The 22,599-nt window shown below is 37.7% G+C and overlaps 1 protein-coding gene across 1 annotated transcript; it reads right to left on the bottom strand.

The window, feature by feature from the left end:
• Positions 1-1,217: 1,217 nt before the first annotated feature.
• Positions 1,218-21,283, bottom strand: LRRC58 (leucine rich repeat containing 58). The gene is made up of 4 exons (XM_044251461.1): positions 20,684-21,283; positions 11,561-11,689; positions 10,720-10,997; positions 1,218-7,074 (listed from the first exon to the last, which is right to left on the bottom strand). Exons 1-4 carry the CDS (start codon positions 21,181-21,183, stop codon positions 6,866-6,868), a joined length of 1,116 nt encoding a protein of 371 aa, XP_044107396.1. The 5' UTR covers positions 21,184-21,283; the 3' UTR covers positions 1,218-6,865.
• Positions 21,284-22,599: the final 1,316 nt, after the last annotated feature.

Consider the following 22,599-nt stretch of genomic DNA (forward strand, 5'->3'; position numbering starts at 1 on the left):
CCTACTTGGTATCTACAGTTAGATAAGCCATTAAAGAAAATTTTCATCTGACACTTATTCTAAGAACATCCCCAAATGGGCAGGTAGGGAGTTTTATCCTCAAGAAAGGAAAGAGCTCAGAGTTACACCCCATGGTCTTCCGCTTGTACCCTTCAAATTCTGAGCCTCTCCTCACCAAGAAGCCCTCCTGTATACTAGCCGGGAAGTGTTAAGCTTTTTCCATCTCAGCAAATTTGAAATATTATCTGTTTTTGCAGAGTGTGTCTTTCCTACCCATTCTGTTTACCTCAACTCACAATCAGCCACAATTCTTTCAAATGTTGGAATCTAGAAAAATGTAGGGTGTTATAGGGCCACCAAATGGCATTAAAAACAATACTAAGTACTGTAATATTAGTGTGCTCAGTTAGTACTATACTACTTTGTCTTACAACTGTTTGATTCCAGATTAAACACAATTAAGTACCTGACCTTCGTTAGCAAAATGAACTCACCAACCTCTTATTTGAGCATGCATCCATAAGTCTGTTAAGACTGTGGAAGCAGGGGCACTTGGGTGGCTTAGTCATTAAGCATCTGCCTTCAGCTCAGGTCATGATCTCAGTCCTGGGATCCAGCCATCAGGCTCCCTGTTTGGGGGGAAGACTACTTCTCCCTCTCCCACTCCCCCTGCTCGTGTTCCCTCTCTTGCAGTCTCTTTGTCAAATAAATAAAATCTTAAATAAATAAAAAAATAAAGGGACGCCTGGGTGGCTCAGTTGGTTACGCAGCTGCCTTCCGCTCAGGTCATGATCCCAGGGTCCTGGGATCGAGTCCCACATTGGGCTCCTTGCTCGGCAGGGAGCCTGCTTTTCCCTCTGCCTCTGCCTGCCTCTTTGTCTGCCTGTGCTCGCTCACTCTCTCTCCCTCTGTCTCTGGAAAATAAATAAATAAAATCTTGAAAAAAATAAAAATAAAAATAAAAAGACTGTGGAAGCAGAAGCAAACATAGTAGAAAAGGACCTAATCTAATTCATCTTTAATGCTTTGTATGTAGCAAGAGAGTAAATGCTAATACATGCCTCATGTATGTATTCATGTATTGAAGAAATTCAAAGAGATGAACAGTGAGTTCAGCAAGTAATCAGGCCAATACCAACATTGTAAGGATTTTAGGATTTTTAAAAATAAATTCAATTCATTTAAAATATTGTTACTTTTCAGAATACAGACTCAAATTCCAAGAAAGCACTTTTAATAAAATAAGGCACAATGTTTAATAAGGCAAAATTCACACAGAGGGTTAATATAACATCACATTTTCTTGTATGTCCTGTGGGGGAGAAAGGAGGTATAGAATTGAAGTAGCTTAAATTTTTTTCTAGAGCATTTACCATTACAAATTAATACATAAATCTGATGCACTTAACTATATCTTGTCCTGAAAAGGAAATTTAATTGTTGAGTCACATTGCTGAATTACATTTATTGTTATCATTGTTTTAAATATCTACATACTTATATAGATATTCCTAATTCACAAGATTTCAAATACATAAAACTAAGAAACAATATAAATGAAAACTAAGAAATAAGACAATGAAATTTAGTAATTTGACTAAAGTAAAAGTACATATATTTTAATATCCTTTGTTGATACTTTAAAGTTTTATAAAGTCCCAAACTTTATAAAAAGTTAAAATACTGGTAACTTAAAATATTTCTCCCATATTTGTTTCTCATGAATACAAGTGGGCTCAGAAATGCAACAAACCCTAATTACGGACACACAGGGCTCTCCATGATTGTACTGTTGTAAAGTGATTGTTGAAGTTAAATTCCTTCTCAATAACATACATAACATCTCATCAATGTCAACCGTTTAATAAAGGAGTCTCTTAAAACATTAGTTGTGACATAAGAATTAACCAGTTTAGTAATATTTTTGTAGTACCAGCAATAGCGCTTTCAGTCTTATCCCAGATTCTTCTAACCACAATGTAGGATAAAAGAGTTATTTATTCACAAAGTAAGTTCTGGTAAACGCACTTAGTCAACCTAACCATGGTCTACTGGTACAATGGTATATAAATAACCTTCATTAAATTCATAAATTTTAGTATGTATTAGATTGAATACTACCCTTTAGAATAAATTGACACTGATAAATCTCAGGTAAAAGTCTAGTAGCACCCAAATCAGTATTACCCTGTGAGTGTTCAATGTTTGTTGTTAGTGAACTATTATTTTCTACATCAATTCTTAGCAAATATGGACCAAGGAATGATAGAAGAATAGAGATATTTACAAGTAAAATGTTAAAATATAGCCCCTTGCAACCTAGTGTTACAAAGAAACCACTCACAAAATATCCTAGGCCTCACAGCAGTAATACCTTTAAATCATGCTATTAGTATGAAGATGGTTGGGAACTGCTGTCATCTCTTAGTGGTAGCAGATAAATTTTCTTTTTAATATAAAAAAGAATATACCTTCTCACTAATTTTATTTCAGGGGACTCTGATCCTTAGGACTTGACCTCCTCCAATAGTATGCATGACTGGGATTCCCTCTACAAAAGCCATAAAAGCCCTGTTTTAGGGGAAGGAATCCCTCAGGTCACTCAGTCTTTCTCCCTCAAGTCAAATGCAAAGGGTCATTACCCTGTCACAAACAACTTACTAAATGACACAGTTCCCCAGACTTGGGTCTACAGTGGAGGATTTAAGGCACACACTTTCTGAGCACAAATGAAGATACTGCTGCCTTTAAAAACATCACAACTATAATGAAAATACAAAAGTGGATGTTATTAAGTTAATCAAATTAGTGTTATAAGAGAATAGTGCTTAATACAGAAACAGTGACAGTCAAGTATTTTTCTATACAAAAGGAATCAGAACTATGTATCACAGATCATGTTGCCTAAAAACATGCACATCAGCCTTTACTGTTAACACCCAGCACAACTTAAAAGCTGACTATTTTGAACTAAATAGGGAGTAATATTTATACTAACATAATAAAATATCTACTTTGGATAAGAAGTGAGGGGGTCATTTAAGTAAAAATGAGATATTTCTAAATAAGTGCAGTTTAATTATATACATGTTTTGTAACTGTTTTGCCTAAAAAGGGTCTTATTATGTAGAATAAGTTTTTATATAAATAAATACTGCTAAAATGTTTTAAAAGATCAAACTTTATTTGTACTAATTATTTACTTAGTATTTTTTTTCTTTTTTACATAGTGACAAGGTAAACATTAACCAAGGCTGTAACACAAATTCCAGGTTAATGAGGTATTACTTTCTCCCTTTGAAAAGAGCAAGGTTGGCGTAAGAAAATCCCATTTCCTTGCTGGCCCATCTTTATGGAAGGAAGTGGATAATCTTCCAGTAGCAGAAACCAAAAATATTTAGAGATAAAGGCTTTCAGGTGGTAAATAAGCCATGTGATTTTAAAACAATTTACTATTACTTTAAAGAACTTTCTTGGCTTAGGGATATACCTGGGTATCTGGTGACTCCTCTGTCCTGGCCCTTTGTTACTTTCAAAGATTTCTTTCATTTAATACTCCAGCAATCAGCCTTTTCCTTCTCTTCTTTTGCTTAAATTCATATCTACCATGATATCATTTTGGCAGTTTGGCAGGACTGGTCTGCAGTATTACTCTGCTCTAGGCCTTTAACTTTTATTTACATCAACATAAAAATTTCTCAAATTTGAGGTACCGTTTATAATGCATATTTACTTTTACATTTGGTAATTTGAAGTTCCAAATAGTTAAGAATTTCCAAACAAGAGACTCCTCTGGCACACACTGAGAAGTAAAATGCAAAATAACCCTCAGATCTTCCTCTGGTATTCAAATACCAGGAATCCTAAGAACCTTGACTAACTTGTCCTTAGGTCAGCCAATCCCTGGCACCAAGGAAGCAAGATATTGTTATCAGCTAATCTTATTTCCTAAAATCCTAGGACTATTCAAACTGAGTTGGTGACACTGAGAATTGGATTCTAGGAATAAAGATTACTAAGAATGTTCAACGTACCCATTTCCATTTCAAATATTAACACTGAAGAATTCCATTCTAAACACATTAATGCTGTGGTTAAGTAGTTCTATCCACAGAAGTTCTGGTCACTAAAATTGTCCAGTTGGAGCTTTATCAAAAACTTATTTCATTATGAAAATTAGTACAGATTCTTAAGTCTCAAAAATACAGTTTATTAACTAGTTTAAATATAAACATATGACTTAGCAACTAAAGAGATAGACTATCATTGCAATACATAGTCAACTATATGATTTAGGAGTTGATTATCTGGTTTCTAAATTATCAAGTCCCTTGTATCTCATCTTCTGGCTAATTTCTACAATCACAAGTTATTAAAAAAAAAAGGGGGGGAGAGTAGAGAAGAGAAACAGAGAAAATCTTAGAAATTATTAGCAGCTCTTCTAAAAGATTAGGTCAAAATTTTTTTAAAAAGATAGATTTCAGTAAAAGTCACTAAAGACAGCTGCACACTGACCTTAGATTTTCAAATGTACATGTACAACAAACATGTTATTGTATATTATGGTACACATCTGCATATATAGCAAAGGCCAGAAACTGTTTCTAGTTGGGCCTATTTACATATGTAATAGGTCAATCAGTTTACTTTCTTTCTGGGAAGCTGGGAAACACTTAACTGTACTTATATACCTACCCATTTATTTTACAAAGACTAACTCTTGGAAGATTATCCAAGCTAGTAAAGGATTAGGAAGTAAACTGTGGCATTTAAGCCAGAAAAATTTGGTCCTATCAATTTGGGTATTTTACTATGAATACATTATTTTCTATGAAAATATTTTATGTATTGCTATTAACTAAGTCAGATACAGAACACTTTGGGCTTCTCACTTAGGCACTGCCTGTTACCTTTTCCTTTAATAATTTCATATGTAGCTTGCTGTGTCTAAACGGAGAAGTAAACAAAGAGTTTACATTACTTTCATTTTATAATCTAATCACCTATGTACTACTTTGCTAAGCAGCAGAAACATACTAGATTACCTATAGAGATCTAGAAATTTCTCAAAAGGAAAAAACATTATTACATTCTAACAAGGTGAAGGGATTCACTTTATAGCAGCGTTTCACAACTGCAGTCATGAAACTCCATCATGATGTTTCATGAATAACACATAATAAACTCTGAACTATCCTACAATATATTTTCTTCTAAAGTAAAAAATACACAAAACAAAAACCCAACATATGTACATTATTATTATCATACAACAATCTGCTTTTAAGAAATGTTGTGCCTTAGTTGTGAATGCCAGGAAGTCAGAAGGGAGAGCTTTTGATGTTCTAATGTGTTTCTGATCTACATTTTATTGTATAGGTAACATTTACCAATAAAAAAATCATTTTATTAAAAAAAAACCATAAAAACCCCAAAACTCCCATCATTTTATTATTGGTTACCTAATGACTGCTAGTATGTTTTGTGTATTTTATAATATCAAAATTATAATTCTACTATTCAATTTTTATTCCAAGTTAGCTAGTTAATAAAAATTTGGTCATTTCTAATAGCAATTAATTTGTGAAACATTTTTCTGCCATACTTAAGGGATATATTTAAGAAGTTTTACATGTTATCAATACATTACTTTCAAAAAAGTATTCCATGGTTAAATTAGTTTTGGAAATTATTCTATTTCTTATAATTGAAAGACTGCCTTAAAGTCTTTACACAAATAATGGCTGCCCACAATTTTATTTGGCTTGTAATTGTTTTCTAGATTTTCTTTAAAACGTAGAGAAAGTTACAGATCAGTACACACAGGCAAAGGAGTCAGACATGACTTAAAATTTTTAAAATCATTTTCCCACTCCTTTAATGGAAGATACAAAGAAGCTTTCTAAGCTTACATCTCTTTTCTGTCAAAAGAAGTCTGACAGATTTTTAAATCAAAAGCTATTATTCTGTCTTATGATGAAAAGATTAATCAAGACTGTTGCTTCTCATTAAGTGCAAAAGTGATTTCCTTACAAGGGGATCACTTCATGTTTAAACAAAAAATTCAAGTTAAAGTGGCTGTGAGCTCTTATGTCAGATAAACAGCTGTTTACCTAATTCTGTTAAAGCATATTTTAAAGTGTTCTGCATAGTATGTCAGGTTATACAGGCTGCTCTGGCATCATTACTTGAATAAATTTCTAAAATCTTGCTAGGATTAAGGCACTTTAACAGTCATTGCTGAATTACAGGAAGGAAACAGCAATCATATAGAACAAAGGAGCAGAACTAAAGAGTTTTAAAATTCCACATAAAAGTTATATCCCTTACTTTACCAGTTAGTAGGTCAGCAAGGGTTAGGTCCTATGTAACCATCTGTGAGCTTATGTGAATAGCTCTGTAATCTAGACACATGGGCAATACAAGAAGGGAGGGCTAATCCTGTTAAGGCAAGTGTTCGGTCTAAACCCAAGGACAACTCTGGTAATAATTACAGCTCTGATCATTTCTTTCTTCATCTCAACAGTCACATGTTACACCACCCATGGTTTATTATAGCACTGCTCTTCAGAATGCTCCATTGTGCCATGTGATTCATGCAAAACTTGAGTGAAAATTGCAAACAATAAAACTGCAAACAATCAGCTAAATTCGAAACCATCATTCAGAGTGAATTATATTCAAAGAATCCAAAAATGGAACTGGACTCATTCCTGCTGAATGGGAAGATAAAATACAAAATCTTTTCTATCATCTCCAACTCTTTCATGGACATTAAAGATGAAGATACCATTTCAAAGTCTTTTTCTTTTCCAATCACCTTTGCTCAGTTCTTTTACATGTATCATACCACCCTCCATTCTTTTCAACCAAGAAGAACTTTCTGCATTCTGTGTGCAGCGACACTAGCTTCGTCCTCCGAGTCAGATTCACTCTGGGATGTGGAGCTGTGAGAGGCAGAACTGCAAGGGGAAGAACATTCTGGGGAACATAAGTAGTGCATCAGTGGGAGGCGGTACTTCCCACAGAAGTCCACAAATTTAATTTGTCTGACACAGCAGTCAAAGTAGACTCCTAGAGAGAAGAAGGAATTAAGTACAAAATAATCATTACAAAGCAAAGAGCCATTTCTTTTTCAACCCCTTCGCCAATATTCTGAAAAGTCATATAAAGTCTCCTTTTCTGTGAATTTTAAGCAGAAGCAATAGTTGCTTCTATAGCTATTTACAGAAATACCAGAAGGCCTTAGGGATGACAATTTGGCTACAAAGAGAAGGCCAGATAAGACTTATCTCTAAGGGAGCTGGCATTAAAAGGATACTGTTAGCTTCTTTTCTCTGGGTGTCTTGGTGAACAATGGCTGATGGAGATTATAGGATACCTGAAGTGTTCTTCCTCCACTCCCCAACCTATTCCTTGGTACTACCCTACCATCAAAAAGCTTAACCAACACCCCCCCCCCTTGCCGGCAAGGGACACCTGGGTGGCTCACTTGGTTAAGCAACTGCCTTGGGCTCAGGTCATGATCCCTGGTGAGTCTGCTTATTCCTCTCCTGCCCTTCCCCACGACTCATCCTCTCATGCTCTCTTTCTCTCAAATAAATAAATAAAATCTTTAAAAAAAAAAAACCCCACAAAACTCCTTTAATAATGATCCTAAAAGATTTGTTGTCATTCAAAAAATTTGCAGAAAACAGATGACTTTTGATCTTCTTATGTATTGGGAAGGGAAAATCTTACATTTCCAAAGGCTCTAAATCTACAGGTTTCAGAGCTGTTTCATGAATGATCTCACTTGATTCTCACACAATTATATACTGTTAGGTAGACTGAAACACTATTCACCTTTTTAAATTCCTAATTTAGTGCCTCTGAGATGGGGCCCTTCAGCTAAGTAAAACTACAGCTAGAGATGTGAGGAAAGCAGAGGATACTGTAGCTCAGGGTTCAGTATAACTGGAACACCTACAATTCTGGGTCCCATCACCCTTCTTTTTCTTCTTCTTTCTTTTCTTTTTTTTTTTTTTTTGGTTTAAGATTTTATTTATTTATTTGACAGACAGAGATCACAAGTCGGCAGAGAAGCAGGCAGAGAAAGAGGAAGAAGCAGGCTCCCTGCTGAGCAGAGAGCCTGATGTGAGGCTTGATCCCAGGACTCTGGGATCATGACCTGAGCCAAAGGCAGAGGCTTTAACCCACTGAGCCACCCAAGCACCCCATCCCATCACCCTTCTGCGGACCAGTCTCAACCTCTATGCTCTAAGACTACTCTGTGTATCACATAAGGCTCTAAACTAAGAAGATGTGGTTCAAGCAAAGGAGAAACAATGATTTCTACTTACCTTTTTTTCCCCCATTAGCTTTCTAATTTTCTGATTGTGTAGTCAGTATAATTCATAGTTTAAAAAGGGGATTTCATGGTATGTTACTTTGGATAATTTAGGAAAGTAAAGTAATAAAGTAATAGACTGGTCAACCAATATTGATAGTAAATCCCCCAAAATGTGTTAGCATCCTAAAAAAAGATGGAAGTAATAAAATAAAGCCTTATAGAGTCACCATGAACTAGAACAGCAAAATATTAAATATTACCTTGTCATGTTTAGGATCTCAGACTCTACAAAAACAAAAAAAATCCCTCAAAATATAAATTTATTTTTGTTGGGGCACCCAGGTGACTCAATTGGTTAAGATTTCGACTCTCATTATGGCTCAGGTGGTGATCACAAGGGTAGTGAGATCGAGCCCATGCCCCACGCCCCTCAGGCTCTGTGTTCGGTGGGAAGACTGCTTGAAGATTCTCTCCCTCTGCCCCCCACAACTCATGCACTCAAGTACATGTGCTCTCTAACATAAATCAATCTTTAAAAAATTTTACTTTTCTTTAACTCAGTGTTCAATAGCTAATGAGTCTGAGGGCAGAAATGTCACTGGTCCAATTACTGTATAATCTTGATTTTTAAACTAATAATTTTTAAAGTATATTTGTTTCTAAGATAAATTACATCAGTATACTAAAAAAAAAAGTCATTTAAAAAAACATTTAAAAGATAAAAGAGAATTCTTACACAGGTCCATTTTTAGGAAAGGATATTTTCAAAGAACAGATTAGACATGTTATTATGTCCTAAGGCCTGGTGGGAATGCTGTCCCTCACCACTGTTAAAGCCAACTTGAGGGATGCCTGGGTGGCTCAGTCCAATACGCTTTTGGCTCAGGTCACCATCCCAGAATCCTGGGATTAAGTCCTGCATCGGCTCCCTTCTCCCCTTGCTTGTGCACATGCTCGCTCTTGCTCTCTGATAAATAAATCCTTAAAAAAAAAAAAAAAAAAAAAAAAAAGCCAACTTGGGAAAGGAGAGCTACAGAGAAAGCTAAGCACTTCTAATCTGGCATATCACAGCACCGCACCTTCTGCTTCTAAGAGTGAGTGGCCAGAAATGGCCCAGAGGATCACCTTTTGTAAACCAAGAGTGTCTTTTTTATTTTTTAATATTCTTTGAGGAACTTAAATCATTTTCTCTCTTTTAACCTTCAAACAGTTTCAAGGCATGATGGGACTTCCAGGAAAAATCTCACCTGGCTCTGATCAGCATTATGCAGCATCTCCTTAGCACCTATATTTCTCCTACAATGGTAAAAACCTTCTGTACTCACATTTGATTAGATTTTTAAAAAGCAGTCTTTTATGAGAGACCCAAAATAAAATGACCTGCTATCAGTCACCAGCTCCCACCTACACACCCTGGCACTTTAGGCCTTTGTAACCAGGCCTCAATGTTATCATCTACTTCTCTTTCATGTACTTCCCTAACTGTATAATATTTGAGCCAAATTATTACTCATCCAATATTGTGTCCCATACTGTTTTTCTCAAATTTTGCTCTCTCCAGCTGAAAACTTTCCTATCCTCAATCTTATTTATCATATCAAAATACAACTCATCCTTCAAGAATGTATTCTCTTACTCCTTTGATTTCCAGTAGTACTTTGAACTTCTATTTTACTCTGCCTTACAGTCTTTCATTTCTTTAATTCCCTCCAAATGCTATCAGCTCAAGACATTTTTTTAAAAGATTTTGTCAGAGAGAGTGTATGTGTGTGAGCTTGAGCACAAGCAGGGGGAGCAACAGGCAGAGGGAGAAGCAGGCAGAACCTTGGGATCACGACCTGAGCCAAATGTAGATGTTTAACCAACTGAGCCACCCACATGTCCCTAAATTCAAGAAATTCTGAATCATGGATGTATAAGAATATAAAAGTCCAAGGTATATTCCAAAATTGGCACATTTAACCAATCTCCTACATTCTGAATCATAATCTATAAAGGTACCTGATACTCATAACAGTGGGTCTAGGAAAATGTCCTTCAAATAAATATGAAAGGTAGCTAAATATTTTGGAGGCTCTTTTTAAACTGTTTTGACTGTTTATGTTTCTTTTTATTTTACTAGCTTACTCTATTATCTTGTGACAATTCCAAGATATGATGAGACTTTTGGGGTACTTTCCTTTTGTAGGAATTGTAAAATACTTAAAAAAAAGAAAAAGGAAGGGAGAGGAGGGAAAAATGTCTTACTTTTCTGGTTAAAGGGTGAAAGGGTGAGGGAAACAAAGAGGCTAAATGCCTTTCTCTGGAAGAAGATGACTAATTAAAAACACTTATCAATATAAAAAATAGCTAAATGAATGGGAAAGATATACACTGAATTGACTTACCTCCACACTTTGGGTTCGGGCAATTGCTGGCTGAGCTCAAGTATCTAAGAAGATTCTCAGGAAGATCGTATGGAGTGTAGGAAATATTTCGAATTTTAATGGTCCGTGCAGCTAATTCCAGGAGAGTTGGAGGGTCATAGGTTAAATCTCTAACAAAACGAACAACCAATGGATTTCCTCGCAAACTCAACTCTTCCAAATGAATAAGGTTGAGGATCTCTCGAGGCAGGTATGTCAGCAAGTTATTGTGAAGACTGAGGGAACGAAGCGAATGCAACCTACAATGAATGCAGTACAAAAATTAATGGCAGTGAGCAAACTAACTACTATGAAAGCTAAGCAAAGAACTTGATTTCCTAAGCAATTAAGGCCAACAGAAGTAAAATAGAAAGGAGCTGAAACTAAACCAGAGTACAGACTTGTCAATATCATGAGATTACATTTGCCCATAGGATCTTACAGAATGTAGAATAATAATCAGTATTCTTATGTGCTGGGCTGATACAAATGCTAGATTTAAAGATTTTTTTAGCAAGCTTTATCATTTAGATACCTACAAGAAAGATTTAAAATGCAACAGAAATCAAGAGCCTTCACATTATTTCATCAGGATAAAAATGTTTCATATCAAATATAAAATCAGTAAAATTCCATAAAACCTGGGGAAATCTATGCCAAATTACTCTATTTTTGATTAGACAAAACAGGCTAAACAAATATTTTGAGACATTAACTGGGGCATTTAAAAGTAATGTTAAAAATAAGCAACTCAACTCATAGCAAACTTCAGAACTGTAATTCTCATGTATTATTTACTTTGAGAATGCCTAAAATTACTCACTGTGAAAGCTGAGGAGGCACACTTTGGATTTTGTTGTCACATAATACCAAGTAACTGAGAGAAGGCAAATTTGCTAATTCTGGTGGGATTTCTCTGATAAAGTTTCCTCCGAGATATAAACACTCTAAACTGTAAAAATAAATGAACAAAAACAAAAATATAAACAAAAATTGGACAAGACATCCCAAGGTCTTTATTACAACCAACACATTTCATTTATTCATTCAGCAAATGCTTTATCTAGGATCTGCTATATGCTATACAGCCTCTAGAGAAATAATGCAATTTTCAGAGAGCTTATATTATAGGTAAGCAGGTAAGACATGCTATTATAATTAAACTCAAAGCAAGGCCAACAGTAAGTATAACCTGATTAAAATACCAAAATAAGTAGAGCGATCCATAAATGACAGAGGAGTTTAAAAAAGCAGAGAAGTAAGAAAAGGACACAGTGCTTAGGACTGGCAAAAGTTTTGGAGAAGTGTTGTGACTTCAGATGGACCATGAATTTGGCCCATGCAGATGGGAAGAAAGAAGGCACTTCAGGTTGGAGGGGAGGGCTTTTATGGGACAATGGACACATCTTTTAAACAGAAGAGCAGAGCTCCTGATGAAGATTCCAGAGAAAAGGCTGAAGGAAAGCCGGATTTTGTGCTGGTAGGCATGGATTTCATGCACTTTTTAGGCAATGGGAAAACCACTAACCTTTTTCTGAAAAGAATGGGAAAACATGGCTGAACTCTATATTTTTTCTTTGTTCTTATTATAGCAAAAGCATTCTTCAGGAGCTTTCTAAATTGTGTAAAACGACCACTATCATGAAATTAAAGTTCCAGATAGTTACCTTATTTTCCATCAAGTCACCAACATTTTAGACATAGCATTCTTTTAAGCATAGCATTTAGACTAGCATTCTTTTAAGACATCTTTGAATGTGGGGAAAAAATAGCCCATAAACTATTACCCAAACTTCCAGGATAAGAATTATCTGGGATACTTTTAAAGCTGCAAATTCCAGGCCCCATCCAGATTCACTATATCAGATTTCCACGGTAAGATTTTACAATATAAGGTTAAGATAGTAAGGTTAAAAGGTAAAGCCAAGTTATTCTGCAGAGGTACAGCTAATTACAAATCCTTAATTAGCAAATTAAGAGTCCTTCTTACCATATAACCCTGCCAATACTTATTATTGTTTGTTTTATATTTTATTTACTTTTTTATTATTTTATTATGTAAAAAATGGAACCATTAACTCTCTAGATATTAATGAATTCAGCATCTCTGTATATGTTTTTGGCCATTTGTGTATCTTCAGAGAATTGACTGTTCTTATTCTTTACCCATTTTTCTCACAAGTTTATATGGTTTTCTGTTATTAATATGCTGGGAGCTTCGTTGTTAAATATATGTCCTCCATAACCTTGTTCCTCTGTGACCTAGAGCATGGTCTACTTTTGTTCACATTTTGCATGTGTAAAATGAATGTGGAGCTACTAATATTGAACTTATTAACTGTGCAACCCAAAATTTTTATAGCCTCTCTGATTCTTTTGCCTCCTTGCTCTGATGGTTAGTCTTCTACCAGAACCGCAGTTTTCCTTCTTCCCTTTATAATTACCAAGTTTTGCTCTTTCCCCTTAAAATATAGAAGCTATAACACAAATAAATCTTTGCTGACTGTTCCTTAACTCACATGAAGCATTTCTTTTTTTCCCTTTTAATCCGTTTGTCTTAAAATCTATTTCTTTTAATTATCAATATTGCCTCTTGGTTTTATTTTTGTCTGTATTCATTTCATTTAAACCACCATTCACCAGTATAAGAACTTAAGCCAGTTACTTATTCTTGTTATGCCCGTTTCTTCCTCTTCAAAATGGAATAATATTATATGTTAAACAAAGTGCCTAATTAACAAATATGAACTAGGCATCTACCATGTGCCAGGCACCATTCTAGGGAACACAGTATAAATAAGATCGAATTCTTGACCTTACAGTCTAGTGAGATAGATAATAAATCAGTGAATGTACAAGTATTACGTCTGAGGGCTTTAAGTGTTACCTCCCTAAAAAGGGAGGTAATCAGATGGTAATGGAAGTGAAATTCTAGACAGGGTAGTTAGGAAAGGTTTCTTTTAGATGACATGTGAACAGAAATATGAATGAAATGAATGAGTACAAATTCCTAAGATAGAAAATGCTTGGTGTGTTGCCATTTGTACATGAGGGTGGTAGAAGGGGGAGAGTGGTGGTCAGAGAGGTTGCGTGGGCCTTTTGGGCCTCAGTAAGGATTTTGAATTTTATCCTAAGTAGGAAGGATTTTGAACAAAGTTGTGTAACTTTACTTACACTTTAGAAAGATCACTGTGTCTACCAGCTTAGTAAGTGGTGGGGAGCAGAGAGCACAATGGGAGGAGTTGAAGTTGGATGACCAGACTGTAGCCTAATGAGGTAGTACAGACATGAAATGATAGAGATTTCTTTGGTACATCTTTTTCTATCCTATTATTTTTAATTTATTGGGGTATTTCTATTTTAAGTATAACTCTTATAAGCAGGATGCAACTTGATTTTGGTAAGTTTAGACCCGTGTTTTCTATTAACATGGTATACTTAAATATCTTTTTTCTCTTCTGTTCTTTTGTCATATTTCATTCAAGTTTCTCTTCTTCCCATTCTCCCTCTACTATTTTGAACTGTATATGCTATTTCTGTCTTGCTAGTAGTTACCCCCTTGAATTTGCTCTGCTCTCCCTCTCACTCCCAAACACACACCCATGCTCCTTTCTGTTCTTCTCTTTATACCATTTAGAATTAGATCTATCTTGATTTGAAAATAAACTTATTTCCAATTAGTAACTATTCAAATTCATCAATATGTTTTACCAATTTCTTTGTTCGGCATTGTTTTTGGAGCTTGTTATTTTATTTATAATTCCAAATTTTATTAAAATTAGTTCTCGGGGCACCTAGGTGGCTCAGTTGGTTAAGCGTCTGTCTTCAGCTCAGGTCATGTTCCTAAGATCCTGGGCTCGAGCCCCGAGTCAGGCTACCTGCTCAGTGGAGAACCTGCTTCTGCCTCTCCTTTCAGCTCATCCTCTCTCTCTCTCTATCTCTGTGTCTCTCGCTATCTCTCTCTCTCCCTCAAAAAAAGGAAAAAAAGTTAGCTTAGAATCTCGGAGCACCTGGGTGGCTCAGTGGGTTAAAGCCTCTGTCTTCAACTCAGGTCATGATCCCAGGGTCCTGGGATCAAGCCCCACATCAGGCTCTCTGCTCAGCAGGGGGCCTGCTTCCTCCTCTCTCTCTGCCTGCCTCTCTGCCTACTTGTGATCTCTCTGTCAAATAAATAAATAAATAAATAAAATCTTAAAAAAAAAAAAACAATTAGTTCTCATACCCAAAAATAGGTTGGCCCTAGATAAGCTTGTTTTCAAGCTGTGAGGTACAAACTTGCTATGCTAGTAAAGACCTTGCTATTTCTTTTAAAGTCCATTTTTCTTAGAGCATATATTTAACAAGTTTTTCCGTAAGGACCATGGTTGTTAATCTTTGAATTCTTTGTCTTTTATGTTTTTACCTCTTTCCTTCACTGTTGAGTAACAGCTTGGCTAGGCATAAAATTCTAGGTTGACATTACTTTTCCTTAGCACTAAGAAGATACTATTCCATTATCTTACTACAGCCAGTATTACTATTGTTCCTCTGTAGGTAATCAGTTTTTTTCTCATTAGGAGCCATTAGGGCCTTTTTTCTCTATTGTTCTAAAGTTTTACTGAATGTTGCAAGATATCAGTTTAGAGTGCTCTTCCTTTAATTGTGGGGAACTGTTAGCTACTATTACATCAAACATAGCCTTTCCTACGTTTTCTCTATTCTCTTTCTACAATTCTTACTAAACAGCAGTTTGAATTTCAGGATCAATTTTACATGAAAGAAACATTCCTTTCATACTCTCCATTTCTTTTCTTTTCTTTCTTTCTTTCTTTTTTTTTTTTTTTTAAGATTTTATTTATTTGTGAGAAAGATAGAGAGTGAGGGAGAGAGTGAGACAGAGAGAGAGCATACAAGCAGGGACCAGCTGAGCAGGGAGCCTGACACAGTAGGACTCGATCCCAGGACTCTGGGATTACAACTTAAGCCACCCAGGCACCCCTTTACTCTCCATTTCTTTATTTTTTTTGTGCTGCATTCCAGGAGAATGCCTCAGCAAGATCTTTTAGCTTAATGATTCATTCATCAGCTGACTTCAGTATACTATTCGGCACACTGAGTTCACAATTACCTTTTTTTTCATTTCTAGGAATTCTAACTGGGATTTTCATAATTGTTTGTTTTTAACTTTCTTATTCTTGTTTCGTTGATGAAGTTCCTACCTTCACCTCTCTGAAGTTAGAAATCATACTTACTTCAAAGTCCTTTAGAGTAACTTACATGTATTTTCTTAGGTACAATTTCTTTCATTTGTCGAATTTCTATCTGTCTTTCATAATCTCAGACTTCCTTGATATGTAGTGATTTTAAAAAGCTAACTTGAATCTTAAGTTTTGTCAATTTAAAAATATATTCATACTTTTTCCTATTTCTGATTGTGCAAATCTTTCCAAGATTGCATCTCTCTTTTGAATTACAATGCTTAGTATAAGTAAGCAGACAACTTTAATTCTGATATGTTATTTTTTTCTCTTTTGAAGATTATCTTGTAGAAAAAATCAACTGTGTAGCTATAATTATTCTCTTAAACGTAAATGTCTGAATGCTGGTTAGAAAAACAAAACAAAACAAAACAAGCCAACAAAAAAACACAAAAAGTTCCTGAGCAGGATTATTTGATCTACCAAATATGGTGTAAGTTAATGCTTGATTACTCAGAAATCTCTCTTTTTCTGAGGGAAGCTACTAGAATAGAATAGAATAGAGTAGAATAGAAAGAACATTTGGAATCCTAACCAAAGAAATTATCCCAGAAAAGGAACGATTTTAATGAGAAGACTATCTGGGGAAAAATTTAGCAATCCTGAAAGTCCTTTCATAAAGAATTTAATAGTCAAATAAAGAACAATTTGCAACAGAGTCTAATGATGGAGAAAAGAAAATAAGGTGAAGAAAGGTAAAAGTGATTCAGAGCAAATCTTGTCCTTTCTATTTAAGTCAAGAATTGAGAGAAATTAGCGTCTGGTTGTTAGTTATGTCTCAATGTCTGCTCCTATCAATGCTTTGGAGTGTACACAGAAAGAAAGGATGCCAAACTTTAGTAGTTACTGTAACTTTACCAGAAAAATATCTGATGTTCTAAAAAATAACTAAGCCCACTATTTCAAAATCATATAAATTCTCTGTGGTTATCATTAATTAGAGTACACAACCAACATATTAAATTTATACTTTCAGACCTATTTCTCACTTTGAAACTCAAATAATTTCCGAGGTTCTATGGACTTGAAGCCTTTCAGTTATTTGGGCAAATTAAACTTCCAAGACACATTCTACTGTTTCCAATAATGCTTTTGAAAGGAGAAAAGAAACTACTGTTGAATTTTAAGCAGAACTGTAGTGTTTAAAAGTTCTTGTGGTATATTTCTGTCAGCATTGATCATCGAGCTTGGAACAAGCCTATTTTTTAGTGTTTGATGAATATCAAAACAGAAAAGTCATTTATAGAATTTATAAAATTCTTCCCTTCCTTTCTGTTTAGCATTAATCCACCAATGTTGGGGCGCCTGGGTGGCTCAGTGGGTTAAGCCGCTGCCTTCGGCTCAGGTCATGATCTCAGGGTCCTGGGACTGAGTCCCGCATCGGGCTCTCTGCTCAGCAGGGAGCCTGCTTCCCTCTCTCTCTCTCTGCCTGCCTCTCAGTCTACTTGTGATTTCTCTCTGTCAAATAAATAATAATTTAAAAAAAAATCCACCAATGTTAAATTTGTTTCTTGGAAAGGTATCTTGATTCTCCAATCCTTAGGGATACTGAAGTGGGTGCCTTTTTTCTAGCAAGGCCAATGAACCACTAAAAAAACAGATGAGGCCCTTAGTGCCAATAACTTTAACCACAGGTATAAGTAAAAAATATTTTGCTCCTCCACCCAAATAAAAATGACATTAAGAGAGGCGCCTGGGTGGCTTAGTCAGTTAAGCATCTGCCTTCAGCTCAGGTAATAATCAGGGTTCTGGGATCCAGCCCCGAGTCGGACTCCTTGCTCAGTGGGGAGTCCGTTTCTCCCTCTCCCTGTCTGCTGCTTCCCCTGCTTATGCTCTCTCTTGCTTGTTATCTCTCCTCTGTCAAATAAATAAATCTTTTTAAAAAAAATGACATTAACAAAAATATAAATTCGTTCTACATTACGGTTGGTTAAAGGGAGATGGAATTCCAGTGAGACAGCTTTGTAAAAGAAGGCAGGACATAGGAAGAGAAACACAAAAAGATAAGAACCATACATCTGTGGATAAAGAAAGTAGTTTTCTTGAGGGAGCATCCCTATATCGAATAATTTTTAAATATTATCACTCACCACAAGCTTTTAAAGTACATGAACCACATGAATCTCATTGTCACTATCTGGCTTCAAGCAAGTGACTGATACTAAATCTCATGTCTTCATCTGTTAAAAAAGGCAGGTGGGCAGAGGGGCGGGAAGTGAATCAGGCCATTGCCCAGGTTGTTTCTACTTTTCTAAGATTGTGTTTTTACTTCTAAGATTTTATTTCTACACGGCCCTTTTAGCCTATAGTCAACTAGAATTTAAATTTGGAACATGGCCTAAACCTTTACTGATTCTTATCAGTAAAGAGAAATGGAGCATAAGACTGAAAAATGAAAAACACTGACAAAAAAGATCCCATACACAACTGAAGCCGAAGACCAAAAAGCATAGTTAATTAGCTAGAAAATCAGGTCAACCAACCAAGTAAACAGTTTTGACCAATCCTCCTGATCGCATATGTAACAGAAGTCAGAAGGATTAGGTTCTAGCCCCATTCTGTCACCGAAGAAAATTCTTGGTTTTGGACTCAGAGATCCCGAGATCAAATCCAGTTCTACCACTCATTGGCTTTGGGTTCTTATAACTTAGCCTCTCAAAGCCTCAGTTTCTTCTCATCTCACCAAGGCATTGTGAGAATTAAAAAGGATATTTAGAGCCTCTACTGCAGGGCCTACAGCATTCCAATAAATAGGATTTTTGCCTACCTTTCCCCCCATGTATGGGAAATAAGTGCTCTAGGTATTTCTTAGTATGTTAAGAAGAGTCAAATGAGAAGGTTGGAATTATGTAACTTCAAAATTAGGAGGAACCAAGGACTGTCAATTTTATGTCTAAATCTCTGTCCAAGTTTTCTATATTTCTTAATATCTTTCCTAGTATCACCCAGGTGTAAGTGACCATCATCTCTCATGCTACTAGAATGACCTCCTTTAAGCAGCCCTCAAAATCTCTTTTCATCTCTCCACCCTTGCTGCACAGCAAAAAGGCTGATGTGCTTAAAACTTTCCCATGTGTACTTAGAATAAAATCCAAACTTTACCATGGCCTTCAAGATCCCACATGGCCTGGGATTGGTCCAAGTTTCTGTCTGCCAACTTTCACTCTTGGCCACTTTTTCACTACACTCTAGTACAATGTCTTCCTTTCAAAATGTTGGCCTTCAGTTCCCCTTGATCTCCGGCATTTACATGCATTGTTTCTTTTACCTAGACTGAACCCACCCCACCCTCTCCTAGTTAATTCTTATTCTTCCTTCAAAATTCTCAATTCTCCATTCTCAATTCAAATGTTACCTGTTCAAGGATCAAAGTCAGGTCCCTCTGTTATTTCAAGGCACTCCACTTGTCTTCATAGAACTTACAAAAACTGTATTTAAAAATGAGGTTTATAATTCATTGTTTAATGTCTCCAATTAGAATGTTAACTCCAGGAGAACAGGACCATGTTCACCACTGTATCCCCAGTACCTAGGACAGTGCCTGACACATGGTTAAGTACTTCATAAATATCTGTTGATGAGTCATTGGACATCTTGTCCTAATGCCTTATTGTTCAGATTAGGAAGCTGTGGTCAGGATATGTTAAGTGACCTGCCTAAGGGTGGGACACCAAGAGTTCTTATTCCCATCCAATGTTCTTTTCACTATACTTATCTCTTTCTAGTTCTAATATTCTGTTATCTCAGAAAACTCAATAAAGGATGTGGAAATATTTTACAGATGACAAACATTGTGTTTTTGTTTTTGTTTTTCCACTTTGGACAATATACTTAATCTTGCTCTATATCTCACACCCTGAAGAGCACTTTTAGAAAACTTTTGCTCTCCTGTTTCTCTGCTTCCTCCTTCCATTTAAGTCAATATCTATTTATTTACTGAATAATCTGGTGAGGCAGACCTCTGAACAAGGAATTATAATCAATAAGGTAAATGCAATGGTGGGATGAATGAGGTACACAGGAAGTCCAGTTTAGCTAATAACCGTCCAGGAACCAGTAAAGGAAGAAAACAGACAGTCCTGGAAGTAGGTTCTGAAGGATGAACAGGAGTTCGTCAGGTGCAGGCAACATTCCAGGCAAAGGGAGCGGCACATGTACAGAGGCCCTGCATCGATTCGCCGCGTATTTAGTAAGTGCCCCTTTGGTGCTGGTAAACTGCATGGCTCACTGAATTTCACAAACAGTGCTAGTATTGCTACAGGAAAAGGATAGCAGAAAATGGAGCGGGAAGCAGGGGTTTGGTCAGAGTATCTTGTCTGTTATGCTAAAAGGCATGGAAAACCACCACAGACATCAGAGCAGGGAAGTGACCACCTCCGACGGACATCTGTTTGAGTACCTACTCAGTTGGGATCACTCCCCCTCCCCCCCAACATCCCTCGGAACCCAAGAAAAAAGAAAAACTGCCTCGAAAATCTGCTCAGGGAAAACACAATCCCAAAGGCTGTCTCACACGCGATCTTACAGGATCTTCACTTAAAACTCGCTGAGATGGCGGGGCAGTGACCACTGCCAAAGAATTAAAGAGCGAGCCTGGAAGCAGGCGGTTGGTTACGTGACAAATGACCGGCGCCCAGACCAGGCCTAGGGCTCGGGCGCTCCTGGACGCCGCCCCGGGCTTCCCTACTCTGGGCCAGGGCCCCGCTCACCTCTGCAAGTTCTCGATCTCGGCCGGGATGCTCTGCAGCTGATTGCCCCCCAGGCTGAGGGTCTGCAGCGCGCGGAGCTCCAGCAACGACGCGGGCACCTCCTGGAAGCAGTTCCCGCTGAGGTTGAGCATCTGGAGGCTGCGGCAGAGCGGCGACTGGGCCAGGCCCTTGGGCAGCGCGCCGGGCCCGCCGAGCCGGTTGTTCTTGGCCAGCAGCGTGCGCAGGCCGCTGAGCGCAAGCAGCTCCGGCCCGAGCGCGGTCAACGCGTTGCCGCTCACGTCCAACAGCTGGAGGTGCTGGAAACCGCTGCTCAGCGCCCGCGGCAGCGACACCAGACGGTTATAAGGCAGCAGCAGCCGGAGCAGCGCCTCACGAGCACCGCGCCGCTCCTCGCCCCGCGCCTCCAGCTCCAACTCCACAGTCTCCGGGGACATGCTGAGGCGGGACAAGTTCAACTCGGCCTCCCCCGCCGTGGCCACCGCCGCTCCGGCCTCCTCCATCCCGGCCGCCGCGGGGCCCCTGGCCCCGGAACCGAAGGGCTTCGCGCGCAATCCACAGGCCAGGAGCTCCGCGGCGCCCCGGAACTTGAACCGAGGGCTGCGTCGGAAGTGGCGCGGGCGAGCGCTAACCCCGCGGGCCCCAGCCTAGTCACGCGACGCTAGGCGGCAGGGTGCGCGCGCCGCTTGGCGGGGGGCGGCGGCTGTGTTTCACGTGGCGCGCGGCACTGAGAAGGGGTGCAGGCGGGGGCAGAGGCCGGGTGGCCGCGCGGCTGTCCTTTGAACCTCGGGGGGTTTGAACAGCCGCGGTTTATAGTCCCTGGAGTCTGATTGACGTGTCCCCAGAGGGCAGGATTGCCTCGGTAAACAGCCCAAGGACTGTTAGCTTATCTGGCCTTGAGGGTTTGCGCGTCAGTGTGCACCGCCCCCTTGGTTCCCAGTTTAGGAGTGGGGCCCCTACTTTGCGGATTCTGTGAGAACACAGGAATTTAGTGGTGAGTCAGCTTCATTACAGCAAGCCCCAGCAGTTTAGAGGCGCGGGATTAACCGAGACGGCTTCGAAGTACAAAGACAGCTGGAGTAGAAATCAGAACCTCTGGATCCTACCTCGGGTTCTGCTATTAAATAAGCCTCGTGTCCTTGGACAAAGAATTTGATTTGTTTCTCCATCCGTAGAGTATGGAGAGTAACCTGTCCTGTTTGCCCTGCAGGGTTAGTTTCTTTTTGAAACACGATAAAAGTAAGGTATACCAAGTAAGGGCGTTTCTACATTTTAGCTATAGAAGGATTTCTGTGGTTTTGGTTGTGGCTAGAAATGAATTTGGGAGCGATGGAAGAGGTTAGATAGCTCAAATTGATCAGTTTAAGAACTAAGGAAGCAGTGAGATTTTACTACAGATTAAAACTACAATTAGTTGGCAAAATCCCGACTCTGGCTTTAATTTATACTTCTAATTAACGTATCTGGCCTAAGCTCGGTCTTCTCTGAAATTACTTTTATAATTTTGGAAAGTGATGAGTAGAGCCGAGAAAATCACTTAGCAAATTTTTTTACAAACCTTATGCATATAAATGTTCAAAGATTGTATAAAGTCAATGACATTAAGTTGCCTTCCTCCTAAAAAGAATAAAGTACCTTTTTTCTTGCCACTCATTTGTGTGAGAAACTTACACCTCTTACCTCCTGCCAAATTTTAATTTCTGCTTGAGTTACAGTAAGCAGGAGGATGTACTTTGTCAGTTTAAATCAGAAATAGAATATTTTTTAAGACTGTTTTAAGTCCAGAAGTAAAATGTTTTAAAACCTGTTTCAAAAGGGTACTCTTAAAAATTAGACTTTGTCTTGGATCAAGATCACATATTGGCAAGAACCCTCATATGTGAAAAGTGCAAATACTCAATACAGTTTTATGTGCTATG

The sequence above is a fragment of the Neovison vison genome, chromosome 6 (genome assembly GCF_020171115.1).
Source record: "Neovison vison isolate M4711 chromosome 6, ASM_NN_V1, whole genome shotgun sequence".
Taxonomy (NCBI): Eukaryota; Metazoa; Chordata; class Mammalia; order Carnivora; family Mustelidae; genus Neogale; species Neogale vison.

Coding starts and splice junctions, on each gene's coding strand:
- LRRC58 (XM_044251461.1), bottom strand. CDS start 21,183: ATGGAGGAGGCCGGAGCGGCGGTGGCCACGGCGGGGGAGGCCGAGTTG. Junction 11,690..20,683: donor GAGATCGAGAACTTGCAGAG/GTGAGCGGGGCC, acceptor TTATTTTTACAG/TTTAGAGTGTTTATATCTCG. Junction 10,998..11,560: donor GTGCCTCCTCAGCTTTCACA/GTGAGTAATTTT, acceptor CATTCATTGTAG/GTTGCATTCGCTTCGTTCCC.